This window comes from Giraffa tippelskirchi, chromosome 3 (genome assembly GCF_054371585.1).
Source record: "Giraffa tippelskirchi isolate mGirTip1 chromosome 3, T2T-mGirTip1v1.2.pri, whole genome shotgun sequence".
In the NCBI taxonomy this organism is placed as follows: domain Eukaryota; kingdom Metazoa; phylum Chordata; class Mammalia; order Artiodactyla; family Giraffidae; genus Giraffa; species Giraffa tippelskirchi.
The window spans coordinates 56,581,283-56,603,956 of record NC_137277.1 but is presented as its reverse complement, the minus strand read 5'-3'; the positions used below and the strand labels follow the sequence as shown (position 1 = coordinate 56,603,956).

The 22,674-nt window shown below is 42.4% G+C and overlaps 1 protein-coding gene and 1 non-coding gene across 8 annotated transcripts; both read right to left on the bottom strand.

Annotated features, from left to right (window-relative positions):
* Nucleotides 1-212: 212 nt before the first annotated feature.
* Nucleotides 213-7,143, bottom strand: LOC145541522 (transmembrane protein 100). 7 transcript variants are annotated; one of them, XM_081578185.1, is made up of 5 exons: nt 6,937-7,121; nt 6,470-6,827; nt 4,205-4,507; nt 2,947-3,086; nt 213-1,433 (listed from the first exon to the last, which is right to left on the bottom strand). In XM_081578185.1, the coding sequence occupies exon 5, from the start codon at nt 1,366-1,368 to the stop codon at nt 964-966; it is 405 nt and encodes a 134-aa protein (XP_081434311.1). In that variant the 5' UTR covers nt 1,369-1,433; nt 2,947-3,086; nt 4,205-4,507; nt 6,470-6,827; nt 6,937-7,121; the 3' UTR covers nt 213-963. The 7 variants fall into 7 exon arrangements, 6 of the variants coding, with proteins under 6 accessions (XP_081434311.1, XP_081434313.1, XP_081434314.1 ...); XM_081578187.1 differs by having other exon boundaries at nt 6,784-6,827; XM_081578188.1 differs by having other exon boundaries at nt 6,784-7,113.
* Nucleotides 7,144-16,829: 9,686 nt separating this feature from the next.
* On the bottom strand, nt 16,830-16,914 carry LOC145543945 (small nucleolar RNA Z195/SNORD33/SNORD32 family). Its single transcript, XR_014081182.1, has one exon. It is a non-coding gene; the product is annotated as a small nucleolar RNA Z195/SNORD33/SNORD32 family (small nucleolar RNA).
* Nucleotides 16,915-22,674: the final 5,760 nt, after the last annotated feature.

Below are 22,674 nucleotides of genomic sequence, written 5' to 3'. Positions count from 1 at the left end.
TAGAAATAAGTGTTTGATAAGTTTTAGCAGGACTTCCCTGGTGGTCCTGTGGCTAGGACTCCAAGATCCCAATGCAGGGGGCCTGGGTTTGATCCCTGGTCAGGGAACTGGATTCTGATTGCTACAACTAAAAACAATCTGTATGTGGCAATGAAAGTCAAAGATCCCCACATGCTCCAGCTGGGACCTGATATAGTCAAAGAAGTAAGAAGTTTCAGCAGCAATGAGTATTTATTATTTTGAAAGAACTGTACATGAAACTTAAAATTTTACATAAAATATAAAAATAATCAAAAGTACAGTATAGGATTATTTTAATATTAATTTATCCCCCCATGTGATCTAGTAGCTAGACATTTTACCTGTTTTAATGATCTGACACATCATTACAATCATCTAAGAACTGTCCAATGTTAAAACATAAAAAAATATTAGTTTATTCCTCAAGAAAAGTACCACCAGTGATGCTTTACTGAAAATGAAAAATAAACAGATGCCAGAGAATCAACCATTTGGGAAAAAGAAATATCATAGAATTTCATGGGTGAAGGCAAAGCCCAAAGCAGTTCAGACTCTCAGCAGAACATTCTTGGGATATAACATCCTAATAGTGTGGGTTATCTCCTTTGGAGGCAGGTCACTGGTGTGCCAGGACTCATCTTTTCTGGCCTACTTTCCAACAAAATGTCTAATGCCACGAACCTTCCATGACTCCTACAATATTTAATATAGAGGAAAAGCTGATTTTCAGTCTTAGAAATAGCCCTTGGAATTAAGTTTGTCACAGAAGAAGAAAGAAGGCATTGCTCACAGACCAGAGCCCGGCGCACACTCTCCCGTCAGGCCACCCTGCGCCTCTGGTCCGTGCGAAGTCCAGCCTCCCCACAGCAGTCCTGGGAGCGCTGGCTGATGAAGTGAGAGCAGGTCCTTTAGGTCATGGGTCCCAAAGGGCCTCATTCGGTTCTAAGCAAACCAGCCTCTCTGATTCGCCACCAGAGTTGTCTGACTCTCCCGCCTCTTCGCTTTCTTGTTCCTCTGTCTTACCTTCCAGCACAGGGCGCTGGACGCTAACAAAAAAAGTCCCAGGGACAGAAGGACCAGGCCCAAGATCGAGATGATGGAGCCATGGGAGTTGAAGCTGTACGCCACGGCAGTGACCACGGTCCCGGTGATGAGGACCACCACGGCGAAGGGGATGACGCAGCGGTAGCAGGAGAGCTCAGCGCCCCCGGTGGCGGCCGCCAGCTGAATCTCACTGACCAGGGGCACCATGGTAACCACGACCTCGCCGTTGGCGTTCTTTTCCATTGCCACCGGCTTGGGAGACTTTGGGGTTCCCAGGATCTCCTTTATGGGCTCGTCTGTCATTTTTACGGCGGCGTCTCCTAGCTGAGTTCACAGACTAGATCTGGGTGGTCTCATCAGGGCAAAAACTGTAGAGAAGACAGGAGATGACAGTTGACGGCATCAGAGTGAGCCCCACAAGGAGTAGTAAAGAGCTGGGAAAACGCCACTATGTTCTTTTCTTTTCTAGGAGACATGGATGCATGTGAAAATCAACTTGAGCGTATTTTTTCCCTAACTTTTGCATTCTCTTTGCATTGGGCAGAAAGCAAGATAAAGCAGAGAACCATAAAGAAAGGGAAGGTATATAAGCAGGAAGCACTTTACAGTGCTTAATACTCTCTGGCAGTCTACAAATGTTTTACAAGCTTTTCTGCTTTGTCTATTGCTTTCTTTCCTCTAAACAGAGAAAATAGTTAATCTTAATCCCAAAACAACCTCATTCAAGAGGAGAGCATGTTATAAACAACAATTTGCATAGTCCGTTCCACACTCACAGTAACCTAGACGCTGCCAATATTTCCGGGCATAATACGCATTCTTTCCAAACTATTGCCCATTCACTGCACACCAAAACAATGTCAAGACCAGCAGCCAGCATTTAAGTGATATTTTTCTACATCAACTGACAGTCAACAAGTCTTCATTGTTGTAACTATTAAGTGCAATGAAGCAGGCATCCTGGGTCCCTGGTGGGAGTGCAGTTTGGCAAAAATTCAGTGATAATAAGGCTAGGATTTGTGATCTAAAATGTGGCAATATCGTTTGATCCATTTGAAAAGAGAAAAATAAAAACAATTCAACAATTTTGTTGGAAATAATTTTGTGCTTTTTTATGTTAAAGAAGAGATCAACTATTAGAGTAATTAGCAGTTAATTTACAAATTTTCCATTAAATTCAACAAGGAATTTTGACATTATATGTACCACTTGTTTTAAAAAAATGAGCATACTAGATTTTCAATAAAGATTTACACGCTCACTTTTACCCCATGCTCCAGTGTACAAAAACTTCATGCGATTCATCTTTGTAAATATTTTGAACCTGAACATTTCAGAAGGAAATCTGAGACTCTCCATCAAAAATCTCTGGTTGAAATGCCATCTCTGAGAAAACAGTGGACACTCCTGTCTTGTTCAGGCATGGTAAGTCATGCTCTTTCACCCTTGAGAAGTGACCCAGCAGCTAAATGGTTGAACAGTTACAGTTATGCTTTAAATGAAAGCATTTAAAGGAAGATAGCAGCAGCTGCAGCAGTGGAGATGATTTCAGTGAGATGACAACTTTGATCATATTAAATACTCACTGAAAACTAATTCAACCCCAAAGTCAGACCTCACAGGTTCTTCCTTGCCCTGAGAGGTCAAAATATCACTCCTTGTCCAATGAACTAAAAGTGAGAGCTGTCTCTTTGCATGAGACTTTCAGTCACCAAAATTAATCACTGCTGTTCAAGATACCTTAATGACTGGCTAGATCAATAAAAGGATATTTGAGATTCTGTCTGAAAGAAAAAAAAAAAAACACTTCACCCCGAAGCTGAAACTTCAGCTAACTTAAAAATGAGGCTCTGTCCCCCAAAGGTTTATACTTACACGTACCTCAGAGAGAAGCAATCCATTACCGGGGAGACCCCTGGACTTGAGAGGGAAGGAACAGCAGCCTCTGAGCTTCTTCTTGGACTTCTGAGAAGGCAGCCTGTCACAGCACCTCTGTCAGTAAAGTGACAGGACAGAGATCTCTGGGGAGAAGAAAAGATATAAAATGCTGTGGGTTTTAGATCCTGAGCTCTTTCTTTCACTCTCCCCCTTCCTAAATGACGCTTGTCTTTCCCTCTCTCTTTTTATTTCCTCCCCTGCCGGTTTGCTCCTCCCTGCCATTTTTTTTTTTTCATCTTTCTTTTCCTTGCCAGCAGATTCTGAGTTTTGGCTTCCCCCAGCTCTGCTCAATGACATGATAAGTCAGGATCATTTTAGAGTCCCCAGAGACAGGAGTCAGCTTATACTTTTATTTCTCTTGCAGCCTTTACTGAGCGCACTGCTTTGCATTACTCATTTTTTCCCCAGCCAGACTCCAAATCTTCCCCCGCCCAGCAGGCATTTTCACAAGAAAATCCCCGAGTCAGCGTTGCAGACCCAGCTGAGGGGACGGGCAGAAGGGACAGACACTTTTAGGGCTGCGGGAACAGCTGTGAAGTCATCGGGCAGCTGAATCCAGCCTCTAAGCCAACAAAAATCTATGTTCCTAGGTTTCCCGAGTATTCTTTCTTCATGTATGTGTGTGCTGGCCATCTGAAGCTTAATACCTCCCTCCCCCGCTCGCCTCATTGGATGCTAATTCATTTAGGAATGAGGGTGGAAGATACAAATGTTTGTGGTCAAGGGCTAAAACCAGTCATTCTGATTTAAACATGATTACTAGGAAGTGAGTAGCTTTGGCAATACTGAAATCGTCATCATCACCATCTCTCATTTATAGAGCACCTCCCATGGGCATGGCACATGCAAAGTGCATGCATTAACACTAATTCTCACAACTTTGCAAAGGAGTTTATAAAAAGTTTCTAATGGGGCTCAGAAATGTTAAGCAATCTGACAAATGTCATAGAGAGAGAGAAACTCTTGGTTTAACTCTAGTCTTTAACGGGCACGGGCACGCTAATCATGTCAGTTCAGTTCAGTTCAGTTCAGTCGCTCAGTCGTGTCCGACTCTCTGCGACCCCATGAATTGCAGCACGCCAGGCCTCTCTGTCCATCACCAACTCCCGTAGTCTACCCAAACCCATGTTCATCGAGTCGGTGATGCCATCCAACCATCTCATCCTCTGTCGTCCCCTTCTCCTCTCGCCCCGAATCCTACCCAGCATTAGGGTCTTTTCCAATGAGTCAACCCTTCGCATGAGGTGGCCAAAGTATTGGAGCTTCAGCTTCAACATCAGACCTTCCAATGAACATCCAGGATTGATCTCTTTTAGGACGGATTGATTGGATCTCCTTGCAGTCCAAGGGACTCTCAAGAGTCTTCTCCAACACCACAGTTCAAAAGCATCAATTCTGGGGCGCTCAGCTTTCTTCACCATCAGGAGCTTGTTAAATGCAGATTCTGATTTAGTAGGTCTGTAGCTAGATCCTGGCTGATGCTAATCTGCTGCTCCTCGACCCACTTTAAGGAAGAAGATGGTTTCAATATTCAAATACATATGACTGGATACATCATACTCTCAAACAGTAAAGGTAAAGGACAATTTCCCACCCCCTGTTGCCAAATGGGCTTTAAGCTACCCATGAGCTATTTAAAATTTGAAAGCCACAGATGGTCTTTTGGAGCGAAAAATGAGATTTTTTGGAGTAAAAAATGAGATGTTTTTGAAGCAAAAAATGAGATCATATGTCTTTTGGAGTGAAAAATGAAATCATACCGGGTGACTCTTATAAGCTCATCCCTATACTTCTGTAGCTAAAAGTTAGCCATCTTCTATTTTTAGTCTATGCAATTTTTAACAACTTACTTTCAACTGATACTAGTAACACTAAAATCTAAGTTAAATCTTGAAGGAGATTTGTTTTCCTTCTTTCTCTTGAGTTAAATTTCTCTAATTGCTGGTGGAGGGTATGGATGTTCTCAGGCACCTCACCTGTTTTACCATAGCTCACTCTTTCCAACCTAGTCTAGAAATAAGGCCCTGGTGATTTTGTCATAAAGGGAAAGGGGCCAGCAGTGCTTCTTCATTGAAAAGAAATTAAGTTGGAAAGCTCTGGAGGCTTTGTTGAGTCAGGGAGCCCAGCCTGTTGAGGATGAGAATACCTGGAGGTCCTCGACTACGACTATCCTCAGACTTTAAAAATGTGGGTTGTAAAGAGACACAGCCATCCTCCAGGAGGAGTGCTATCACTTGGTATTCGAGATAAGGGGTACTTGGAACCAGAGCATTTAAGCACTTGCCAGCAATGCCTTGCGAGGATGGGGATACTGGGGATTCTTGAGGAGCTCTGTACAAGAGCAGCTGACTTTCAACTGCAAACTGTGACCTTTGGGGGCAATTCCACTTTACTTTCTAGCAGGGGCCTCTTCCCTTCCCCACAACATAATTCAGTGACCCCACTGAAGCTCTGAATATCACCCTATCCTGTTGAAGACCATGTTTCCCCATTGTCAAAGTCAAAGGTACATGATTTGAACTTCTCCCAGAAAGAAGCCGGAGGCACCTGGTAAGCTCTTGGCTGAATTTATAATGAGGGGCAGAGAGTGTGTCCCTGTGCTGGGAGCAGGGTCAGTCTGTCTGGGTTGCTCCTAACACCCAAGCTCTCCTCAGCCTCTTCAGGCTTCAGAATTCTCATTCTTATTCACGAGCTGCATCCGCCTGCACACAGATGCACAGCTTCAGATTCTAACAGCTGATGGCTTGCGCTGATTGATACAGAGAAGTAGAAAGCTTTGGGATAAAGCAGAAATTGTATTTCAAGAATGGATCCCTGGGGTTTCCCTGGTTGTCCAATGGTTAAGACTTCCCCTTCCAATGCAGTGGGTAGAGGTTGGATCCCTGCTTGGGAAGCCAAGATCCTACAGGCTTGGAGGCCAAAAAAAAAAAAAAAAAACCCACATAAAATAAAAGCAATGTTTTAAGAAATTCAATAAAGACTTTAAAATGATCCATATCAAAAACAATCTAGAAAAAAAGATGAAATGACTTTAAAAAATGAAGAAGAGTTATCTATCATTACACCCAAGTACACCTGCAGTTTTAAATGATTTTTACTTCTTCAAATCAAAATTCAAAGAGAATTCCTAGTGATCAAAAGTCTTTGAATGACTCTTTCTCCCTCTTCTCTGCGCCTATTAGAAATTAAACCCTCCTGAGAGTGCCTTAAGAAACACCTGCCCCTGATGCAAAATCTCATCTAGAAAGCAACTAGCCTTTTTTTTTCTGCAAACCTTTCCTCAGAAGGGAGAGGAAATCTTTCTGGTTCTTTTTAAACACAAGGCTCCAGGAGATTCCTTTAAGCTTTGAGAGCTTTCAGAAAGCTTCCAATTCATGAATTAAATCTACATCCTCCTACCCCACCTCACCCCTACAAAGACTTCCACATTTCTCTTCCAGATCTTTCAAAAACCAGAGATCCTTACCTTTCCTAGCCAGAATGGGACTGAGACGGCTGCCAGCTCTAGCCTACAGCCACCCAGAGACTGGGATGCAAATCACTACACCAGGGACCGTAGGCAAAGTACTCAGCAAGGCTTAAACACAATCAAGGGACCGTAGAAAAACTGATGAGAGGAAATTCCTTAAGTGCTGCTATATTTTCTTCTCTATGTCCCTCTATGAAAATGGAATCCATATAATTTTTTTCTAAAGGGGTCCAAGTTTGGACAGGGTGTCCTCCTTTGTTTTTCTTTCTTTGCGTCCTCATTCAGGCTTTCATTTTCAAGATTTTCCTTACCGAAAGCCCCCATTCCGAGACTATCCTTCTGTAGGATGGTGAACCTGCAGAAAAGAATTTTGCAATTCTTGTCCTACCCTTCTAGAAGGGTCTGGGGTTGGGGAAGTATGTAAGGTGGGCAGTGAGAAGGTAACTTAATTTTTTTTTTCTCACCATGACAAGCAAGTGATAAGGGAAGTAAAGGAAGAAGAGATCAGCTGATGGTGAAATGGTCTTTGGTGCCTTGTGTGGACTCTATCCCTAAAGCCAGAGGAGAGGTCTTGTCATGCTGTTCATGAGAGAGTGGCAAGGCACCGTGGAAATGGAGGTGCACAGGAAAATCACATCTCTAAGCAACTGAGCCAACATTCTACCAAAGACATCATAAAAAGCAGACTTACGGAACACTCGCTGTTTTGGAGAAAATTTCCCCAAATTAGGGGGAAAAATTCTCATTTTACTTAGAAACAAGGCAGAAACAAAGTTATTTAGGTAAGGGGATATAGAAGTGGAAGAGGAAGATGGAGCATACCATGACCAAGAGGAGATTTTAATTGTTTACCTTTAGTAGAAGCCAAAGGTTCAGTTTCTCAATTGGAAAGGGTAACGTGTTGATTTTGCCATTGGGTAGATGCTGTTGAAGACCTGAAAATTTCTCCATTGGGAAAGCACAGACTTCATTTTGTGAGGCGCATCCCCATGTGCATTCGATTACTCACTCATATTTACTTTCAGTTTGCTTTGCTTGGTGTGGTGGAGTTGGCTTTTTTTCAGCAGCTCTGAAGATGCCAGTTCTTCCTGGCCCTCTGTCCAATCACCACATCCTTTGATCTCTGTCATTACCCAGACCAGTTGGATCCAGTGAGGTTTGGGAAGATGGCCAGAGTTTCTCCTTTCCAATGCTTCTTTTAAGGGTGTGTCTGCATTTATGCTCTGAAATCATGGATGTTTTGGAAAGTGATCTGTGCTTATGTGTTCATTTTGGATAACAGGTCATATTATTATTGCTACCCCAACTCCTCCCCAAGGCGCTTCTCTTTGAGGACTAGACAATTAAATAGAGAGATCTGATAGTAACAAGTGAAATAATGGGTATGCCTTAGATATAAGTATATATTTTACTATTTGGTGATCAATTGTAAGGTACCCAAAACTCAGAAAATCCACACAGATATAGAAAGGAATACACATGTTTTAGATGCACACTATGGTCACCATTCTCTTACCCATTTCGTTCTGAATTACGAAAGATCACATAAACACAAAAATCCAGAGCTGCTGAGTAACACTTTGGGAGCTGAAGGAGGAGTGGATAAATTCTCTCTCACTGTAACAAGAACTCATCATCTTTCTGGGCCCAAATGAGAAGAACCGATTTTCTTGTTTCAAACTGTGAATATATACTGAAACAGCTATGATCCTGATACATCCCCAGGTATCTTGCACAGTCCTCTATATTTGTACACCTTTTCTTCAGAGGCCTAAGATGAGGAAGCTCAGAGGTAAAGAGTCATAGCAAATCGGGCTGATGCTTTCCCAAGAGGAGTGCCCAACCCTTGGTTCAGTCTCCGTTATTGGGCTGTGGGTCAGGAAATCAGGGGCTCGTATAGCCCAGCAGTTTTGCCTTCTCCAGGGAAGGAAAGGGAAGGGACCACAATGCCCCCACACCTGGCCTTTCTTGTTGACCCCTGATAATACAGGGCCCTTCTATGCCTTTGGACAGAAGCAGTCTCCCCCAGGCTTGGGTGACAGGTGTCATTTGTCCATAAATTGATATGCACAAGCACTGTGAGCCCAGTCCACTCCTAATCAGCCCAGCATTTCTAGATCCAACATCAGTCTGGTCCCAAGGGTTTGAAACCACCCTGCAACATGTTTTCTAAAAGCTACCAATCTATGGTGTTCTGTAAGGGTCAGCTAGTTTCTCTTGCTCCACATCCATAGGGCAGAACTTGCCTTCTGACCTGATTCTCCAGATCCCAGTTGTGTAGCTCTGTCTTAAGGTGATTGGCAAGGGATGGGCAGGCCAATTTGGGCCCCTACTCCCAAACAATGAAGCACTCAGTTGAAACCATAGATTTTAAGCTCTGTGCCTCAGTAAGAGGAATGTGCATTGAGTTTCTTTTCACAGGTAGATTCTGTTGTGTCTTGGTTTTGGAGAAACAAATGGGGGTGCAAGGGGTGTCACTGTCCTCATATCTAACTCCAGGCTACTTCGTCCTGAGGAGACCTATGCAATATGTCTAGTCTGATGAAGAGAGAGCACAATAATGCTCATCAAGCATCTAATATGCACCACTGACATACAGACCTTATCTCAGGTATTTGTATTTTTATTTTACTGATGAGGAAACTAAAACCGAGCTGGGTGAAGTACTTGCCTGGGATCCACTGATATTTACTGCATCCCCTTTGGGTGCCAGGGGCTTGTTGGATGTTCTAGCTGAGCAGATGGAAACCGATAAACAAAGCAAGGTCTCTGCTCTCAGGGAACTTACAGCCCGGGACAGGAAAGCCACAGGTAATTTTTCTCTGAAGAAGGAATACCAAACTGCTATGAGAAGCCCCTGGAAGATAGGCTGTGGAAGGAAAAGCCTATATATAAATGTAGCTCGTGTGTGTGTGCTAAGTCACTTTAGTTGTGTCCAACTCTTTGCAACCCTACGGACTGTAGCCTACTAGGCTCCTCTGTCCATGCAGCAATCCATACAGGAGGGGAGTCACTACAATGGTAGAATCAGTAAAACTTGACAGTCAAGAGAGGGGGTTGGTAAGGTTTTTAAGTCTACGTAATTAATAGCTTGGGCAGGGCCTGGAGGGTATACACTTAGCTTGTTTAGCACAGCTATCCATTTCTCCAACAGAGAGGCAAATGCCAGAGGCAGTGGCCTTACTGTCTGACTACTGATTTGTGACACATTGTCTGAATTGCCAAATGATGCTTTCACAGTCTTACTGATGAGTTTTCCACTAAAAGTAAGATTGAATTTATAATTCACTTCATTTTATGAAAACACACAGAACTGCAGACACATATGCAATACACATACATGATTAGAGAGTGCTAACTTTCTGCCTGGAACAAGAAATAAATATTTAAGCATTCTCACTCAAGACGTTGAATGTACTGACTATAAGCAAATAATATATTGATTCAATTTTAATGTTCAATTTTAAACTACTCTAAAACAAGAACATAGCTGTGCAGTTCCTTTTGTACAGTGCCTAGCATGAAAAGACATGAGTTTGGGTAAACTCTGGGAGTTGGTGATGGACAAGGAGGCCTGGCATGCTGCGATTCATGGGGTCGCAAAGAGTCGGACACGACTGAGTGACTGAACTGAACTGAATTGAACTAGCTTGATAAAAGCACCTCATAGATGTTTCCTGGGAATGAAAATGAAATTCTCCTCCCAATGATTACTCTCCAAAGAACTACTCACATACAAGAGTAAGTATAGAAAGTTCATATCATTTTACAATCAGAGAAAGAGCCTTTGTCATTAAAATTCAATTCAGTTCAGTTCAGTCGCTCAGTCGTGTCCAACTCTTTGTGACCCCATGGACTGCAGCACGCCAGGCTTCCCTGTCCATCACCAACTCCCAGAGCTTACTCAAACTCATGTCCATCAAGTTGGTGATGCCATCCAACCATCTCATCCTCTGTCATCCCCTTCTTCTCCCACCTTCAATCGTTCCCAGCATCAGGGTCTTTTCCCATGAGTCAGTTCTTTGCATCAGGTGGCCAAAGTATTGGAGAGCTTCAGCATTTCCTTGATGATTGACAGCTTTGATCTCCCTGCAGTCCAAGAGACTCTCAAGAGCTTTCTCCAACACCACAGTTCAAAAGCATCAATTCTTCGGCACTCAGCTTTCTTTATAGTCCAACATTCATATCCATACATGACTACTGAAAATACCATAGCTTTGACTAGAAGGACCTTTGTTGGCAAAGTAATGACCCTGCTTCTTAATATGCTGTCTAGTTTGGTCATAGCTTTTCTTCCAAGGAACAAGCGAAGAGCTAATTTTATATTGCCCCATGAGTTAAAGCTTAAATATAAAGGCAGTCCCAGTCCACTCTGGATTTCTTTAGAAATGTCCTATTTGGGGCCTCACTCAGTGTAAGCGAGCTTTCTTTCACATTGGGATTTACCAGGATCAGGTTAACTAGAAAATCCCTCATAAGTTTCTAAAGGATAGTATCAGTAATTGTGTGAATGAGGAAGGAAAATTTTTGTCAGTAAATAAACAAGTAAAAGGATGACTCTACACTGAAATCAGATATAAACTTGAAAACTGAGATATTATTCAAATAGATTACCTCAAAGTGTCCAGATATTTAGTGCTAAGTACATTGTTTGGTTGTAACTAAATAATTATTCAGTTATTATTTGCATTTTTCCAGGATTCTTTGGGTGGTGGACATCCTGTAGACCCTGCAACAGGCTTTACCTAATAAAAAACACATATTTATTGAACACTTACTTTGTATTGTATTGCTATATACTTTTTATAGATCTATTTTTTATTTAATACTCATAAGTAATCCAACAGGTAGGTGTCAGACAGTGCTGGTATACAAATGAAGAGATTAAGTGACTTGTTTGGGGAAGTCACCATTTGGAAAATGGTGAAACTTGAACCGATGCCTGTTTAAAGTTTACCTCCTAATTCCTGTGCATTATTGTTTCTGTGTTCAGATGATATGCACTCTTTCTGTTGCTCATAGGAATTTATAGTCACAACAGAATAAACTCTGGGTTTAGACAAACTTGTTTTGCCAGAAAAAACATACAATCACCTTCCCACAGAACCTCTGTAGTGACCCATTGATGAGAATAGGATCAGCTCAAGAAACTGTTTGGAAATATTTTTATCCACTTAAAATCTTTGATGTGCTCAACGTGGGTGGGTGGTGGGAAAGGGAACCATTTGCCAAGCAGAACTGAGGTCAAACTAGAACTATTTGTCTTACGAACTTATCTTATGGAACAATGCAGAGAACAGATTTCTCGCTTTCTTTCTTTGGATACAAATTTTAAAGTCTTGTTTCACAAAGGTACCTTTCTGTCTCCTTCTTGTTTACTTAAATAAACCATACAGGAAACAGGCATTATTGTCTTTGTAAAAGCAATTGTAAAACTTGGTAAAACTCATGACCCTAAGATAGCACATGGCCAAAGAATGAGAACACAATGTTTCTTCTCTCCTTCTCACTGAGAACTCCGAATCGGCTCTGAACTCCACCGGGCCACAGAGTCTGGTCAGTAATTCTGCCACTGGTGTTTCTGGATGACTTCTAACTTGAGGGGCTCCGTGGTCTCAACGGGGCCTCTCTCCCCTGACTTATTTCTATTTATTTTCTAAGATAATCTTAGTTCGGAAAATTTTCTTTACAGTTCTGATATGACTCGCTCTTTAATCGCTTCCACAACAAAATTAACATTACTGACTCTTCACTCTTGTGCAGTGAGAGCAACCATAAACTAAAAGTCAGGAAATTTGAGTTTGAAGCCTTTTTTCCTCTTTGTGGCCTTAGGCAAGATACCCAACCTCTCAGAGTCCCATTTGTCAGATCTCAGGTTCCTGTCTTGTAGATTCTTTACTATTCTTTTCTTTCTGTTTTAAAAATCCTATTTGGGCTTCTATAATTTCCCATATCATTAGAGAACATTAGTTGTCTCATCTAAGGAAAAGAGCTAACAAAACTACCCAAGCTCTCATGGTATGACCGATGGGGAAGCCCAAGAATGAGTCTCTCTGGGGACAGGAAGCAAGTACTGATGAATCAGCGAGGTTTGGGGACACAGAATTTTTCAAGTTGGAGAAGCAGTTGGGATCCACAAGAACTGCCCAGAAAGTGTCACATGGAGTGTGCACTTGTTCAGTGCTTCTCCCGTCCCAGGAATCCAGGGAGAGTAGCTCTCCTGCTGTGTGAATTGTACTAAAGCAGTAGATTCCTATATAAGCACCCAGTACAGATTCTCACATTGTAAATTAGAACAGAGAAAAGAATTAGTCTATTTATTTAGTCTCTTTCTGAAATTCCTTTTTATTTTCTTTGAGTTTACAGTTTCACCACTGTCAAATATATTCTGTGCACCAGTGAGGAGTTGGATTACCTGCATTAGAATTGCACAGAGTACTTATAAAAAATACTGGTTTCAGGGCTCTACCTTAAACCTACTGTGTTACTGCATCAGGATATGTGTTACTGCATGTGTGTGTATGTTGATAGATCTGGAATCTGTGTTGTTTATTCATATTCCAAATGAAGTTTGAGATCTTCTGTTCAACACGAATATAACAAATTATTGAGTGCATGAGCCTACACATCTCTGGTTAATACCATCAATGGTTCCCCTTCATTGAAGAGTCACCTTCAGCTTAGATCAAATTACAGATATCAGTACAATACACTATTCATATTCCTCTTGCCTGCTGGTTCTTTTGGATACCCAGGATGCTGTTTACTCATTTTTCCTGATACTTCAAGCATCACCTACTTCTCTGATAAGTCCTCCACCATCTTAGGACCAGGCAGAGTTCAGTTTCCTTACGCTGTATCCCTATACTGCTCTATGCTAGGCTTTCTCAACCTAGGCTCTTTTGACATTTGGGGCTGGATAGCTCTTTGCTGTGGGTGGCTGTCTTGTTTATTGATGAATGTTAGCAGCATTCTTGGCTCTACCCACGAGATGCCAGTAGCAGCTCCTCGAGTTGTGAGAACCAAAAATGACTTCAGGCAACACCAAATGTCTCTTGGGGGGCAAAACTGTACCTGGTTGAGGGCACTGCTCTACACTTGCAAACATCATAGCCCTAGCCAAGTCATGTGGAAAGATGCTGCTTGTTTATCTCCTCTGAGATCCCGAGAATTCCAGAGTAGGGGTTTTGCATAGTGTATCCTTGTGTCCTTGTGCCAAAGCATAGCACCTTAAAACTTTAAAAAGATACGTCAATTTATTTGACTGCGTCGGCCTCCATTGTTGACTCCTGTTGCGTCATGAGGGATTGTGGCGCTTGGACTCTGCAGTTGCAGTGCGTGGACTCCGGAACGTGAGGGCTTCCGTAGTTGCCGCGCACAGGCTTGGTTGCTCCGAGGAATGTGAGACCTTATTTCCCCAACCAGGGATCACACATGCGTCCCCTTCATTATAAGGTGGATTCTTAACCACTGGACCACCAGGGAAGTCCCCTTTAGCAAAACTTGGCTGATGTACTAGGTGTCAGAAGAGCAATATTTTAGCTTATCTTGGCTGGCTCTATGCTTCAAATGTGGCGGCTCTGGACAAATTAATTAGCATCCCTGTGCCTCAGTTTCCCTCACTTGTAAGCCTCAGCCTTGTCCTTTGGGTTGTATGTGGATGGAATGAGAACGGGTCTGTAAAAGTGCAAAGTGCAGAAAGAAGCCTGCTGAAGGCAACGTGTCCTGAGGAAGACAGGGTGCTGTCACGTTTTCACCTTCCAGGCACAAAGCTTGGGGAGTACCGAAAATTCAGGTTATGCAAATAATACAGTGCTCTGTAACAATATCTGGAAGATTTCTTTAATGTGGAACATTATAAATGCAAAGAACTTTGTTAAAATGAACAGACTATGGAAACCTTAAAGGCTCAACTCCCTGCCCCAGTTACGCCCGTGTGTGTCTAATAAGGAACCAGCTGGGCCTAAGGGGGCCTTCTCGGCCCTAGTCCTGTCCAGTATTCTGTGGCCTCCACGGGCTGTCAAACCCATTCTTTAGCCCCATTCTGTTCTGTGCTGGGGCTGGGGCTTCCTTGTTTCCTGGCCTTGAATGTCAGTGGCAGGAAGTTACTATTTTTTACATCTGTAACTGCACGGAATACGTGGCATTAATAAGGGAGCCTCATCACTCTTTGTAGAGATTTTTTCCTCTAGTACAGCCTATGGAATGCCTCGCCAGTTATTTATTATCTTCAGGAAGGGTCTCCCCCTCTCTCTGTCTCTCTCTCTTCGCTTACCTACTTTCTGACTTCCTTTTACACCCTGGGCATTCCATCACTGTGGCCTCTGTGCTCTCCCAGCACTGCGGCGGGCTGGTTTATATACCTCCCTCCCTTCTTTCAACAGAATGAATTAGTTTCCATGTTGAGTTCAGCTGAGAAAAACCTCTGCTGCATGGAAACATAGGCTCTGATACTTTTGTGTGTGTGTGTGTGTGTGTGTGTGTATGCCGCCATCAACTCCCCTCCAGCTGCAGTTGGCCAGGACTTCCCCATTAATTATTTCACATCCCAAACATGAAGGCTGCAAAAGCACTTACAAATTGTAAAACTACACAGACATGTCAAAAAGTCCTGGATGCATATACTGTTAGGGCTACAAGAGAGCTTGGTAACCACAGACTTTAAATGGAAGAGCTAGATTAAATAAAGTCTGTCACTGTTTCCATTGTTTCTCCATCTATTTGCCATGAAGTGATGGGACGGGATGCCATGACCTTAGTTTTCTGAATGCTGAGTTTTAAGCCAGCTTTTTCACTCTCCTCTTTCACTTGTATCAAGAGGCTCTTTAGTTCTTCTTTGCTTTCTTCTATAATGGGGGTGTCATCTGAGTATCTGAGGTTATTGATATTTCTCCCGGCAATCTTGATTCCAGTTTGTGCTTCTCCAGCCCAGCATTTCTCATGATGTACTCTGCATATAAGTTAACTAAGCAGGGTGACAATATACAGCCTTGATGTACTCCTTTTTCCTATTTGGAACCAGTCTGTTGTTCCATGTCCAGTTCTAACTGTTGCTTCCTGACCTACAGACAGATATCTCCAGAGGCAGGTCAAGTGTTCTAGTATTCCCATCCCTTTAAGAATTTTCCATACTTTGTTGTGATCCACACAGTCAAAGGCTTTGGCATAGTCAATAAAGCAGAAGTAGATGTTTTTCTGGAACTCTCTTGCTTTTTTGATGATCCAGCAGATGTTGGCAATTTGGTCTCTGATTCCTCTGCCTTTTCTAAATCCAGCTTGAGCATCTGGAAGTTCACAGTCCACGTACTGTTGAAGCCTGACTTGGAGAATTTAGAGGATTACTTTGCTAGTTTGTGAGACAAGTGCAATTGGGCAATAGTTTGAACATTCTTTGTCATTACCTTTCTTTGGGGTTGGAATGAAAACTGATCTTTTCCAGTCCTGTGGCCACTGATGAGTTTTCCCAGTTTGCTAGCATATTGAGTGCAGCACTTTCACAGCATCATCTTTTAGGATTTGAAATAGCTCAACTGGAATTGCATCACTCCACTGGCTTTGTTTGTAGTGATGCTTCCTAAGGCCCACTTAACTTCACATTCCAGGATGTCTGGGCGTAGGTGGGTGATCACACCATCATGATCTTCCCCTTTTATTTGCCATGAAGTGATGAGACTGGATGACATGATCTAAACTGAAAATTATTCTGCTCAAATATTTTTCTAACTTTCCTTTTGAAACATCTTAGGTAGATTACTGGAATTTGTTTTGTAAAAAGACTACTGTGGAGGAAATTTGCTTGCTTATTAGCCACAAAATTTTTTGTATTATGAATATTTTGGAGAACTTGTAGAATGGATGTACCTGCTACTAGGTTATCTGAAGAGCTCATGGACAGTTTTTGGTTTTTGGTTTTTTTTTAAAAGAATAAGCAGTCTATTTTATTGACTTCTCAGAGTAGAAATCCATGGGTATTGAGGATCTCTGGGAAGTTGTCAATTTTCTTCTCTGTTCTTTTTGTCCTGCTTCCATAGCTTCATGAGCTGCTGCTTCTTGTGGAAATGGATCTTGACCTTCTCCTTCCTGTTCTCCTCCAAGGTGGCTGTAACTGCCTGGGTCTCCAGCCAGCCTCCTGAGCCAGGTGCCCTAGGTAGGGAAACTTCTGCATAGGGTTCAGACAGGTGACTCAGAGAGGAGCAGGAACCACCATCCACTTTTTTGTCATGGAGTGCTGGGATCCCTCAAATGCCCTGAGGCAGTCCAGAGCAGCCTGGCCTCCTGTGATCCTAGGGACAGAGGACAGTGGGCTTGCTCAGCGAGGCGTGCAAAGACATTGCTCCCCCGCCCAGAAGGCAGGGGGGTGGCCACAGATGGGAGTGCCTGTGGATGCATCTCATGAGCGGGAAACTCAAACATGAGCAGGAAGAGTCCCTATCACTGGCCTCACGGACAGCTTTATTGAGAAGCTTGGCAGCCTAAGAACCCAGTGTTATTCATTGCTGATCAAGAATAGTGTGTCCTTGGGAATCTCAGACCAGTAAAAATTAAAGTGAGGAGGGAGAGACTGGTATAGGATTTCAAACTTTTTTTGAGCAATCAACTTGAAGAAAAAACTGAGAATTAATAGTACCCCCCTGCCCTGTACACTATTCCAAACTCATTCTACCTAAAAATTCTTCACATTTATGGTTTTATTTTTTATTTTTCTAATTACACTTTAAATTAGGTCTTTAAGAAAGAGGTTGGTGCTTCTTATGCTTTTCAGAGTGGTCTGAGAAATGCTATATCAGTGCATCTGAGGAAAAAATAGGAAAACAAGATCTTTTACAGTTTTGTTTTTCAATCAATACCTGAAATTGTGACCAGAAGAGAAAATTCACTGGTGCATCCCCAAGCAGGATTCTGGGCCAGTCAGATTCATGTTCCCTCACCTCCCCAAGCTGTGGACTCCACACCGCTTCTGTAGGCCCCTAGAACAGATAAATAATGTAGCACAAAACAAGCAGACTTATGATGGGCTTCACTGGTGGCTCAGATGGTAAAGAATCTGCCTGCAATGTCAGAGACCTGAGTTTTATCCCAGGGTTGGGAAGATCCTCTAAAGAAGGGAATGGCTACCCACTCCAGTATTCTTGCCTGGAGAATTCCCTGGACAGAGGAGCCTGGCGGGCTACAGTCCATGGGGTCCCAAAGAGTCATACACGACTGAGCAACTTTCACTTGACTTCACTTCATGATGGCAAAGAGCATCAGGAAGAAAATATCCACCACTGTGGCATCCTTGGCCAAAGAGGACTCTGGATTCCTGAGAGATGTGAGCTGTGAGTGTGGAGTTTGCAGTCAGTGGAGAGAAATGACTGCTCTCCCCTGTGCTGCTCAACCCCCTTTGGCCCTCCCCTCCCAGGGCCTTTGACAAAGGGATGCTGCTGCCCCTTCAGCTGACTCCCCTCTTCCCTCCCTTCCACAGCCAACCAGTCACAAATCCGGGGTAAGTAACCAGGGAACTGCTCCCTGCAGACCAAGCAGAAGTGAAGAGACTTAATTTCTCACTAGGAACCCAATTCCATCCCGTTGTATCTAAATGGAGTCTGCATGACATGCACATAGGAGGAGATCTCATCTATATCCAGAGACCTTAGGAATGACTCCTCCTGAATGCATTTCTTCTCCCTTTTCCCTCTCACACTCTGGGAAAATTATCTCAGAACAATGATGGTTGGGAATTGGAACGGGGCAACAATTGGCAAGCAGGAAATGTCATGTCACAGCAGAGATTGACAAAGGTCCCATGTCTCAGCTGGCATCTCTGGGGATAGAGTTAACACTGATGGGAATTCCTCAGATTTTGCATAAATTATGTAATTTTTTTTCCAAAAACAATTTGACTTATTTTAATCAAAATGAATAAAAAAACTCCAGTTCACCTATGACACCCAATCCAAACACAAATCTGTTCTCTGTATCTATGAGCTTGCTTTCTTTTGCTAAATAAGTACTTAAAAGAACAAGAGTACCACCATCCACAATCATGATTATTTTTTAAAAGAGAGAGCACTTTAGAGCAAAAACAAGAAACAGGACATACCCTCTCCACACTGCTTCTATTTTTCATATTTTTTCAGTGCATGTCTCCAAATCAGTTCAGTTCAGTTCAGTTCAGTTGCTCAGTCGTGTCCTACTCTTTGTGACCCCATGGACTGCAGCACGCCAGACTTCTCGGTTCATCACCAACTCCTGGAGCTTGTTCAAACTCATGTCCATCGAGTTGCTGATGCCATCCAACCATCTCATCCCCTGTCACCCCTTCTCCTCTTGTCTTCAACCTTGCCCAGCATCAGGGTCTTTTCCAGTGAGTCAGTTCTTCGCATCAGGTGGCCAAAGTATTGTAGTTTCAGCTTCAGCATCAGTCCTTTCAATGAATATTCAGGACTGAGTTCCTTTAGGATTGACTGGTTTGATCTCCTTGCAGTCCAAGGGACTCTCAAGGGTCTTCTCCAATACCACAGTTCAAAACCATCAATTTTACACCACTCAGCTTTCTTTATGGTCCAACTCTCTCATCCTTATATGACTATTGGAAAAACCATGACTTTGACTAGACTGACCTTTGTCAGCAAAGTAATGTCTCTTTTTTTAATATGCTGTCTAGGTTTGTCATAGGTTTTTTCCAAGCAGCAAGTGTTTTTTAATTTCACAGCTGCAGTCACCATCTGCAGTGATTTTGGAGCCCAAGAAAATAAAATCTGTCACTATTTCCATTGTTTCCCCCTCTATTTTCCATGAAGTGATGGGACTGGATGCCATGATGTTCGTTTCTTCAATGTTGAGTTTTAAGCCAGCTTTTTCACTCTCCTCTTTTATTTTCATCAAGAGGCTCTTTATTTCCTCTTCACTTTCTGCCATAAGGTTGGTCTCATCTGCATATCTAAGGTTATTGATATTTCAGCTGGCAGTCTTGATTCCAGCTTTTACTTCATCCAGCCTGGCATTTTGCATGACGTACTCTGCATATAAGTTAAATAAGCAAGGTGATAAACAGCCTTGATGTACTCCTTTCCCAATTTGGAACCAGTCTGTTGCTCCATGTCCACTTCTTCTTTTTTTTTTTTTTAATAAATTTATTTATTTTAGTTGGGGGCTAATTACTTTACAATATTGTAGTGGTTTTTGCCATACATTGACATGAATCAGCCATGGGTTTACATGTGTTCCCCATCCTGAACCTCCCTCCCACTTCCCTCCCCATCCCATCCCTCTGGGTCATCCCATTGCCCCAGCCCTGAGCATTTGTCTCATGCATTGAACCTGGAATGGTGTTCTGTTTCACATATGATAATATACATGTTTTAATGCTATTCTCCCAGAACGTCCCACCCTCACCTTCTCCCTCAGAGTCCATAAGACTGTTCTATGCATCTGTGTCTCTTATTCTGTCTCGCATATAGGGTTATTGTTGCCATCTTTCAAATTCCATATATATGCATTAGTATACTGTATTGGTGTTTTTCTTTCTGGCTTTCTCACTCTGTATAATGGGCTCCAGTTTCATCCATCTCAATAGAACTGATTCAAATGTATTGTTTTTAATGGCTGAGTAATATTCCATTGTGTATATGTACCACAGCTTCCTTATCCATTCGTCTGCTGATGGACATCTAGGTTGCTTCCATGTCCTAGCTATTGTAAACAGTGCCGCGATGAACATTGGGGTACACGCGTCTCTTTCAGTTCTGGTTTCCTCAGTGTGTATGCCCAGCAGTGGGATTGCTGGGTCATATGGCAGTTCTATTCCCAGTATTTTAAGGAATCTCCACACTGTTCTCCATAGTGGCTGCATGTCCACTTCTGTTGTTTGTTGACCTGCATACAGATTTCTCAGGAGGCAGGTAAGGTGGTCTGGTATTCCCATCTCTTTAAGAAGTTTCCACAATTTGTTGTGATCTACCCAGTCAAAGGCTTAGTCAATGGAGCAGAAGTAGGTGTTTTTCTGGAATTCTTTTAATTTTTCTATGATTCAACAGACGTTGGCAGTTTGATCTCTGGTTTCTCTGCCTTTTCTAAATCCTTCTTGAACATCTGGAAGTTCTCGGGTTCATGTACCGTTGAAGCCTAGTTGGAGAATTCTGATCATGACCTTGCTAGCATGTGAAATAAGTGCAATCGTGCAGTAGTTTGAACATTCTTTGGCATTGCCTGTCTTTGGCATTGGAACAAAAACTAACCTCTTCCAGTCCTGTGGCCACTGCTGAGTTTTCCAAATTTGCTGGCATATTGAGTGCAGCACATTAAGAGCATCGTCTTGTAGGATTTGAAATACCTCAGCTGGAATTCTATCACCTCCACTAGCTTTGTTCGTAGTGATGCTTCCTAAGCCCGACTTGACTTCACAATCCAGGATATCTGGCTCTTGGTGAGTGATCATACCATCGTGATTATCTGGGCCATTAAAATCTCTTTTGTGTATTTCTTCTATGTATTCTTGCCACCTTTCTTAATATCTTCTGCTTCTGCTAGGTACATACCATTTCTTTCGTTTATTGTGTTCATCTTTGCATGAAATATTCCCTCGGTATCTCTAATTTTCTTCAAGAGATCTCTAGTCTTTCCCATTCTATTGTTTCCTCTATTTCTTTGAAATAATCACTTTAGGGAGACTTTCTTATTGCTCCTTGCTATTCTTTGGAATTCTGCATTCAGATGGATATATCTTTCTTTTTCTTCTTTGCCTTTCACTTCTCTTCTTTTCTCAGCTATTTATAAGGCCTCCTCAGACAACCATTTTCCCTTTTGAATTTCCTTTTCTTGGGGATAGTCTTGATCACAACATCTTGTACAGTGTCACGAACCTCCATCCATAGTTCTTCAGGCACTCTGTCTATTAGATCTAATCCCTTCAATCTGTTTGTCACTTCCACTGTATAAACATAAGAGATTTGATTTAGGTCATACCTGAATGGTCTAGTGGTTTTCTCTACTTTCCTCAGTATAAATCTGAATTTTGCAATAATGAGTTCATAATCTGAGCCACAGTCAGCTCCCAGTCTTGTTTTAGCTGTCTGTATAGGGCTTCTCAATCTTTGACTACAAAGAATATAATTAGTCTGATTTCAGTATTGACAATCTGGTGATGTCCATGTGTAGAGTCATTTCTTGTGTTTTTGGAAGAGGGATTTTTCTGTTACCAGTGTGTTCTTTCGGCAAAACTCTGTTGGCCTTTGCCCTGCTTCATTTTGTGCTCCAAGGCCAAACTTGCCTGTTACTCTAGGTATCTCCTGAGTTCCTACTCTTGCTTTCCAGTCTCCTATGATGAAAAGGACTTTTTTTTTTGGTATTAGTTCCAGCATGTCTCGTAGGTCTTCATAGAACCATTTAAATTCAGCTTCTTCGGATTAGTGGTTGGGGCATAGACTCGGATGACGGTGATATTGAATAGTTTGCCCAGAAAATGAACAGAGGTCATTCTGTCATTTTTGAGATTGCATCCAAGTACTGCATTTCGGACTCTTTGTTGACTATGATGGCTACTCCATTTCTTCTATGGGATTCTTGCCCACCGTTGTAGATATAATGATCATCTGAATTAAATTCACACATTCCAGTCCATTTTAGTTCACTGATTCCCAAAATGTCGATATTCACTCTTGCCATCTCCTGTTTGACCACTTCCAATTTACATTGATTCATGGACTTAACATTCCAGGTTCCTAAGCAATATTGTTCTTTTCAGCATTAGACTTTACTTTCACCATCAGTCACATGCACAACTGGGCATTGTTTTCACTTTGACTCTGTCTCTTCATTCTTTCTGGAGCTATTTTTCCTCTCTTCTCCGGTAGCACATTGGGCACCTAATGACCTGGGGAGTTCATCTTTCAGTGTCCTGTCTTTTTGCCTTTTCATGGGGTTCTTGAGGCAAAATTAATGAAGTGGTTTACTATTCCCTTCTCCATGTTTTATCAGAACTCTGCACCATGATCCATCCGTCTTGGGCAGCCCTATATGGTATGGCTCATAGTTTCATTGAGTTAGACAAGGCTGTGGTTCATGTGATCAGCTTGGTTATTTATTGTAGACCATCCTGAGTTTCCCGCTCAGGCTCTCACAAGGCTGCCATCAGGATATCAGTGGGGGTGTATTCCTTTCTGGATCTCGGGATCCTCTTCCAAGCTCATGGGGTGTCAGCAGAATTCTGTTCCTTGTAGCTG